Raw genomic sequence first — 9724 nt, forward strand, 5'->3', positions numbered from 1 at the left:
ATTTATAAAGTAATTTAAATTATGAAATCCTATATCTTTTTTTAGTTCTTTTTTTTTTGTATATCATTTTACATATCATGTTGTAACTATTACCAGAATATATGATCATATTGTTGTGTATAATAAATAATGTTTGATTCATTTCATTATTTTACATATTGTTACTATTATCAGAATGTGTGATGATGAAATAATGTTTTAGTAATAATAATAATAATTTTTTCTCTTAACAGCATGGTATAACTTGTAAAATAATTCAAATGATGAATTATTATATTATTAATCTGGTTACTTTTTTTTAATTATATATTATTTTGGTATAATCTATACAATTATTAATTATATTATTAATAATTTTAATTATATATTTTTTAATTATATACAATTTTGGTACAATTTATAAAATTATTAACTATAATATTAATCATGTTAATTGGATATTTTTAAAATTATATATAATTTTGGTTTAACCTATAACATTATTAATTATTATATTTTCTAATAATGTTAATTCTGTGTTTAATTATACATAATATTATGGTCTAACTATTATTAGATTATATGATCATATTGTGTAGAATAAATAATGTTAGATCAATTTAATTATTTTAAATATTGTTACTATTATCATAATGTGTGATCATGGAATAATATTTTAGTAATCATGTTTTCTCCTAACAGCATGGTATAACTTGTAAAATAATTCAAATAATTATTATGGGGCGGTATAGCTCGGTTGGTGGAGCGGCCGTGCCAGCAACTTGAGGGTTGCAGGTGCGATCCCCGCTTCCACCATCCTAGTCACTGCTGTTGTGTCCTTGGGCAAGACACTTTACCCACCTGCTCCCAGTGCCACCCACACTGGTTTAAATGTAACTTAGATATTGGGTTTCACTATGTAAAGCGCTTTGAGTCACTTGAGAAAAAGCGCTATATAAATGTAATTCACTTCACTTCACATTATATTATTAATAATATATGTATTTTTAAAATATATATAATTTTTGTATAATTTATAAAATTAATTTTTATATTAATAATTTTAATTATATATATTTTTTATTATATATAATTTTGGTATAATTTATAAAGTGGGTATTAGATTATTAATAATTGTAATTATGTTATAAATGATATATAATTTTGCTATCATTTTCTTGAAGTGAAACTGACGACATGTTCTTGTGATGTAGTGAATTTCCAGAAAAAGAAGTCAGCGTCCAGGCGTGTGGTGGCGTGTCTGGCTGTTCTGTGTGCGCTGCTGCTGGCTGGAAATATCGGACAATTTCTCCACTGTACGTTCTCTACTTTCTCATCCACAACACCCGGCTTGTCCCATAAATACGCTGCATTTTGAAATATATTCATGCACAGCAGCTCCTCCCTCCCTCTCATGTCATCTTTTACTGTTTGTTGGCGACACCTAGTGGCCACAACAACTCACCATGTAAAGCTCATGACAGTGAGTTGATAGATGCAGACACGTTTGTTACTGAATACTATCTAATACGCTTCTGCCTTGGAGACTTTGTATGTCGAAATAATGAATTAACTAGAATTATTTGATACTTGTTTATATTGACAAATGTGCTGTTTTACACTGCTATGATTGTTACGCATCTCTAGCTTGTGTGCTATTTTGTGCTCAGCTGTTGTGTAGCTGCTAGCTCAGAGTAGCCTGTATACTTGTTATAATGCAGGACTGCTTGTATCGCACATGATATCACACACAAGTAAACACTCTGCAGGACTGCTTGTATCGCACATGATATCACACACAAGTAAACACTCTGCAGGACCGCTTGTATCGCACATGATATCACACACAAGTAAACACTCTGCAGGACCGCTTGTATCGCACATGATATCACACACAAGTAAACACGCTGCAGGACCGCTTGTATCGCACATGATATCACACACAAGTAAACACTCTGCAGGACTGCTTGTATCGCACATGATATCACACACAAGTAAACACTCTGCAGGACTGCTTGTATCGCACATGATATCATAGCCTATAGCCTATTATGTTTACTTGGGATGTGATTAAGTCGACGCATGGCCCAACATAGACGGACAGACTCTCCAGGCAGTCTACCTGCACCTCAGGTAGAAACAACACTCCTTTGACAACAAAGTCTTGAGGTCTAGACTCAGCAGTCTACCTGCACCTCAGGTAGAAACAACACTCCTTTGACAACAAAGTCTTCAGGTCTAGACTCAGCAGTCTACCTGCACCTCAGGTAGAAACAACACTCCTTTGACAACAAAGTCTTCAGGTCTAGACTCAGCAGTCTACCTGCACCTCAGGTAGAAACAACACTCCTTTGACAACAAAGTCTTGAGGTCTAGACTCAGCAGTCTACCTGCACCTCAGGTAGAAACAACACTCCTTTGACAACAAAGTCTTGAGGTCTAGACTCAGCAGTCTACCTGCACCTCAGGTAGAAACAACACTCCTTTGACAACAAAGTCTTGAGGTCTAGACTCAGCAGTCTACCTGCACCTCAGGTAGAAACAACACTCCTTTGACAACAAAGTCTTCAGGTCTAGACTCAGCAGTCTACCTGCACCTCAGGTAGAAACAACACTCCTTTGACAACAAACATGTACAGATTGTGGACAGGTAGGACGGCTGGTACCAAAGAGGAGTGAGGGAAGCCATCTATGTCAAGGTTGAAAAAACTATCCCTGAACAGAGGATGTGGTCTGCGACTCCACCTGTCTCCCACATACAACACTGTCCTTTCAACCATTCCTAAAAGACTCTGTAATTTAACAGGAGTTACAAACATTCTGGTCACATCCTGCCATTTGTTTACAACTGAATGCAATGCTTACGCGGGGGATTCCGACTATTTTGGACTAGTAATAGTCCATCCACAGCAATGGTTCTGCCACACAATACCTCAATGCTAACGATAGGGCGAAACCATCCTTGCCCAGGCACGCCGTCCTGGTTTTGGAGTATAAATATTTGGGGTTCTGGTACCAGCCGAGACTAGAGACTAGATCTGACGGATCTAAGTCAAAGACTAGATCTGACCGATCTAAGTTTGATCGGACCAATCTAAGTCAATGAGCATGAACTAATGAAGCCTACAGAGGTATTGGTACCAACCGCTAAACTAGATCTCACCAATCTAAATCTAAGACTAGATCTGACCAATCTAAGTCTAGGAGCATGAACTGATGAAGTCTACTGAGGTATTGGCACCAGCCGCTAGACTCGATCTGACCAATCTAAATCTAAGACTCGATCTGACCAATCTAAGTCAAATACAAGATCCGACCAATCTAAATTTATGAACATGAACTGATGAACCCTACTGAGGTATTGGCACCAGCCGCTAGTCTCGATCTGACCAATCTAAGTCTAAGACTAGATCTGACCGATGTAAGTCTATGGTCATGAACTGATGTAGTCTACTCTGATGAGAGGCACAACGTCTTCTAAGACAAACCAAACAGTCCAGTTGTGATCAATTGAAGGCCCTGGAATTAGATTACAATGACCTGGTTGAATGAGAACATTCATAGACATGAATCGATTTATAATCGGGATCAAAAAATAATCGCAATTCAGATATGAATCAATTTTTTTGTGCACCCCATAATGTTTACCTTTAGTAAAGACTTGACTAAAATCTAAGAAAATACCAACCTTGTTGCTTGTTGGAGAACTGTTGGCTAATCCGATACTTGTTTTTTTTAATATCGGACTGATATTTGATGTTAAAATTGGATCGGAATACGCGGGCCAAAATGTAGCCATTGCCGTCCCAATCTGATCCGACATTCCATTTTTAGGCCAATTGTGGCTAATGAAATTAGTCGGACAATATTATCGGACGTCCCGAGAAATCAGCAGCAGAAAGCAAATTGTTTTTCATAATTGTCTCCATTTTCCAGATGAGCTCCTGCCCTATTTTGCTACAAGAGACCAGGCAAACTCCGACTGTCTGACTCAGGAGAATCTCCAAACTAAAAACCAAGTCTCCCCTGTAAGCGCTGACCATTACGAGGCAGTAACTACAGACAGAAACCAGCTGGAGGCCATGTTGAATAACCTCACAAAGGACAAAGACCGGTTGAAGACCGACTACGATTCTTTAGCGAATGACCGAGACAAACTCCTCAGCAGCAAGAACACTTTGATGGCCGAATTCAAGGGTCTGCAGACCAACCACAGCCAACTGAATAGGGACTATGATGCGGTACAATCCCTGATTAGTGCACTTAGGGCACAGAGCGGCCAATTACAGTCCAATTACGATTCCCTCATTAAGGCGAAAGAGATCCTTCAAACCACTAAAACCACTTTGGTTGCTGAGAGAGATGACCTAAGGACTCGATTCGACAATCTCCAAAACGAGAAAGAACAGTTGCAAAGCAATTTGTCTTCTACGAGAAGTGAGAAAGACAGGTTACAGACCCGTTACGATTCTCTCGTTACGGAGAAAGAGCTCCTTGGAACCAGCAAAACCACTTTGGCTACGGAAAAAGATGCCCTCAAGTTGCTCTTCAACAATCTCAAAAATGAGAAAGAGCTTCTACAGCGCAAGTTTACCTCCCTGAGAAGTTTGAACAACCAGCTACAGTCCAGTTACAGCTCCCTCGCTAAGGAGAAAGCGCTTCTGCAAACCAGCAAAACCACTTTGGTTGCTGAGAGAGACGACCTAAAGACTGGATTCAACAATCTCAAAAACGAGAAAGACCTTCTCGAGAGCAACTATACTTCCTTGAGAAGTTTGAACAACCAGCTACAGTTCAGTTACAGCTCCCTCGCTAAGGAGAAAGCGCTTCTGCAAACCAGCAAAACCACTTTGGTTGCTGAGAGAGACGACCTAAAGACTGGATTCAACAATCTCAAAAACGAGAAAGACCTTCTCGAGAGCAACTATACTTCCTTGAGAAGTTTGAACAACCAGCTACAGTCCAGTTACAGCTCCCTCGCTAAGGAGAAAGCGCTTCTGCAAACCAGCAAAACCACTTTGGTTGCTGAGAGAGATGACTTAAAGACTCGATTCAACAATCTCAAAAACGAGAAAGACCTTCTAGAGAGCAACTATACTTCCTTGAGAAGTTTGAACGAGGCGTTGCAGAACATTCAGAGTGTCCTGGTACCAGAACGGAATGAGCTGCAGAGGAACATCAACAAGATGACCTCTAAACTGAAAGGTAAGCAGACACAAGTTAATCAGAGATCTGCACATTTCCTGACGCTACCGATGGTGTTTATTGGCACTTTGTTAGGATTTTTTGTGTAATCTTGGATTTTTGTAGGCATGAAATGTCAGCCTGGCTGGAGGAAGTTTGACTTTAGCTGCTACCAGGTGTCAAGAACCACTAAGAACTGGCAGGAGAGCAGACAGGACTGCATCCGCAAGGGAGCAGATCTGCTTGTCATCGACAGCAGGACTGAACAGGTGAGACATTCAAAACATTAGCATGTTAGCTTTTTTAGCTAATCCTATATTTTGGTATTTGACACATAGTAATGTCAGCATTTCTGCAAGTCATGTTAGCATGCTAGCTTTTTTTGCAAGTATACAAAATGCTGTTTTGGTACATAACGCATGCTTACTGTTAGCATTTTAGCTTAAGGATGTTAGAACGTTACTGTTAGCATGCTAGCTTTTTTGTTGTGATTTTACAGGTGTACACCGCAGACTCCTACAGTGTTTGGTGTGATTTTACAGGTGTACACCGCAGACTCCTACAGTGTTTGGTGTGACTTTACAGGTGTACACCGCAGACTCCTACAGTGTTTGGTGTGATTTTACAGGTGTACACCGCAGACTCCTACAGTGTTTGGTGTGATTTTACAGGTGTACACCGCAGACTCCTACAGTGTTTGGTGTGACTTTACAGGTGTACACCGCAGACTCCTACAGTGTTTTGGTGTGATTTTACAGGTGTACACCGCAGACTCCTACAGTGTTTGGTGTGACTTTACAGGTGTACACCGCAGACTCCTACAGTGTTTGGTGTGATTTTACAGGTGTACACCGCAGACTCCTACAGTGTTTTGGTGTGATTTTACAGGTGTACACCGCAGACTCCTACAGTGTTTGGTGTGATTTTACAGGTGTACACCGCAGACTCCTACAGTGTTTTGGTGTGATTTTACAGGTGTACACCGCAGACTCCTACAATGTTTGGTGTGACTTTACAGGTGTACACCGCAGACTCCTACAGTGTTTTGGTGTGATTTTACAGGTGTACACCGCAGACTCCTACAGTGTTTGGTGTGACTTTACAGGTGTACACCGCAGACTCCTACAGTGTTTGGTGTGATTTTACAGGTGTACACCGCAGACTCCTACAGTGTTTTGGTGTGATTTTACAGGTGTACACCGCAGACTCCTACAATGTTTGGTGTGACTTTACAGGTGTACACCGCAGACTCCTACAGTGTTTTGGTGTGATTTTACAGGTGTACACCGCAGACTCTTACAGTGTTTTGGTGTGATTTTACAGGTGTACACCGCAGACTCCTACAGTGTTTTGGTGTGATTTTACAGGTGTACACCGCAGACTCTTACAGTGTTTTGGTACTTGACACATGCTTACTGTACATGTTAGCATGCTAGCTTGTGTAGCTCATTTTACAGCCGTTGTCCGCACAAACAGGAGTTCGTTCAGAGTTTATTGAGCACCGGTCAACATGCGTGGATCGGACTGACTGACAGCGCCACCGAGGGAACGTGGCTTTGGGTGGACGGGACTCCGGTCAGCACAAGGTAAGTCTCCACAGTTGCCCCCCGCCCACAAGATGCATGTGCTACCTGAAATCATAACGTGACACCTTTTAGGTACTGGCTGGCCGAGCAACCTAACGACTTCCGGAACCAGGACTGCGGCGAAATCCAGAAAAAAGCCTTGAGCGCTTTGAGAAACTGGAACGATGACAGCTGTTCTACGGATCAGTACTGGATTTGTGAAGCTTGAATTGTGCTAAATAGATGCTAACTAAATGTTTGGTTAAAAACATTTAAAATACTGCAACAGCTTGTCATTTTTTCATAGAAAAGGAAAATAACGTTTTCCTTATGTTTTAATAATTTAATGCAAAGTAATTTAGCTTATGACTAAAAGAAATGTAATATTAAAATTTCGTTTTTTACTTTCCTCTGATTGTCACGACCTAAAATGCTTGAAATCGTGGCATTTTTTCAGAAAGTCGACGAAAAAGTTGCAATGTTTAAGACTTTTTTTTTCCAATAACATTGAATCAATATTTGTTATCACATTTTTAAACATCTGAGAACTGTTAAGAGTGATCTATAGCACCAATGTTGGTAAATGACAAACAGTGAGAGATTATCATCACACTTCAACTTCTCTAACATGTAAATGCTGCCTTTTTTTCTAGGTTAGCATTGCAAATAAAAATATGTTCTTAATTGTCTTGCCCTGGATGAATAATTGTTAAATATATATATATATATATATATATATATATATATATATATATATATATATATATATATATATATATATATATATATATATATACACATACATATAGTAATATATATACACATACATATAGTAATATATATATACATACATATAGTAATATATATATATATATATATATATATATATATATATATATATATATATATATATATACAGGTATATATATATATATATATATATATATATACAGGTATATATATATATATATATATATATATACAGGTATATATATATATATATATATATACAGGTATATATATATATATATATATATATATATATATATATATATTACTATATGTATGTATATATATATATATATATATATATATATATATATATACATACATTTAGTAATATATATACATACATTTAGTAATATATATATATATATATATATATATATATATATATATATACATACATATAGTAATATATATATACATACATATAGTAATATATATATATATATATATAGCAATATATATAGTAATATATATATATATATATAGTAATATATATATATATATATAGTAATATATATATATATATATAGTAATATATATATATATATATATATATAGTAATATATATATATATATATATATATATATATATATAACTATATATATATATATATATAGTAATATATACATATATTACTATATATATATTACTATATATATATTACTATATATATATATTACTATATATATATATATATATTACTATATATATATATATATATATATATATTACTATATATATATATATATATATATATATATATATATATATATATATATATATATATATATATATATATATATATATATATATATATATATATATTACTATATATATATATATATATATATATATATATATATATATTACTATATATATATATATATATATATATATATATATATATATATATATATATATATATATATATATATATATATATATATATATATATATATATATAAGCAATGCGCGTTCTCAGCATGTGGTCGTGTTCAGCTGCCATCTCAGGTGTGCCAGACATTTTTCATTTCATTCATCTCCTTCATTGATGTGCATCTTTGATGGATAGACAATTATACCTCAATAATTCAATCATACATTTACACAGCAATGCCTGAGAAGAAGCAGGATGAAGACAAATCTTACATTTTCCTGCCCCCTTCAAAATAATACATAGTCTTACTTAATGAAATCATATAAACCAAACAAATACATCCAAATATAATGAAAACAAACAAAAAAACACAACAAGTGCAAAACTTCATGAAGTACAAAGCGAACAAAAGACGTAATAAACACCTCACGGGATGATACAAAACAAATACAAAACCAGGCAAAAAATAAGTAAAATAATAAATATAGAGCAAAATGTAAACACTTATGGCTGTCCATATAATTTTATTCTTCTGTCTTTTTTTCAATTGAAATATATTGTTACAATCTTTTATCTCATTGTAAAGAGAATTCCATAGTGGAACCCCCACCACTGAATTCCACAGTGGAACCCCCACTACTGAATTCCACAGTGGAACCCCCACCACTGAATTCCATAGTGCAACCTCCACCACTGAATTCCACAGTGGAACCCCCACCACTGAATTCCACAGTGGAACCCCCACCACTGAATTCCATAGTGCAACCTCCACCACTGAATTCCATAGTGGAACCCCCACCACCGAATTCCACAGTGGAACCCCCACCACTGAATTCCATAGTGGAACCCCCACCACTGAATTCCACAGTGGAACCCCCACCACTGAATTCCATAGTTGAACCCCCACCACCGAATTCCACAGTGGAACCCCCACCACTGAATTCCACAGTGGAACCCCCACCACTGAATTCCATAGTGGAACCCCCACCACTGAATTCCATAGTTGAACCCCCACCACTGAATTCCATAGTGGAACCCCCACCACTGAATTCCACAGTGGAACCCCCACCACTGAATTCCATAGTGGAACCCCCACCACTGAATTCCACAGTGGAACCCCCACCACTGATATGCACTTTTGTTTGAAAGTTGTCCTTGAATACTGATGTTGGAAATGACCTGTTCTTCTATGCTCTTCATTCTCACAAGTCATGACAACCTTTTGTGTACATTTGCTGCTCATGTTTGACTTGTAGTCTTAAACATGACACATCATGTCTGGAACTTTACTAGCTGCTAATGTTTGACTTGTAGTCTTAAACATGACAC

General features: G+C 36.4%; 1 protein-coding gene across 1 annotated transcript in view; it reads left to right on the forward strand.

Annotated features, from left to right (window-relative positions):
* LOC133645209 (C-type lectin domain family 4 member M-like) overlaps positions 1-7422 on the forward strand; it is a 9706-nt gene extending 2284 nt beyond the window's left edge. Inside the window, exons 3-7 of the mRNA XM_062040085.1 lie at positions 1194-1295; positions 3916-5184; positions 5290-5432; positions 6640-6749; positions 6822-7422. Coding sequence (XP_061896069.1) covers positions 1194-1295; positions 3916-5184; positions 5290-5432; positions 6640-6749; positions 6822-6957 — 1760 coding nt within the window. The 3' untranslated portion in view covers positions 6958-7422. The remainder of the gene's footprint in view (positions 1-1193; positions 1296-3915; positions 5185-5289; positions 5433-6639; positions 6750-6821) is intronic.
* Positions 7423-9724: the final 2302 nt, after the last annotated feature.

This window comes from Entelurus aequoreus, linkage group LG28 (assembly GCF_033978785.1).
Source record: "Entelurus aequoreus isolate RoL-2023_Sb linkage group LG28, RoL_Eaeq_v1.1, whole genome shotgun sequence".
NCBI lineage: Eukaryota > Metazoa > Chordata > Actinopteri > Syngnathiformes > Syngnathidae > Entelurus > Entelurus aequoreus.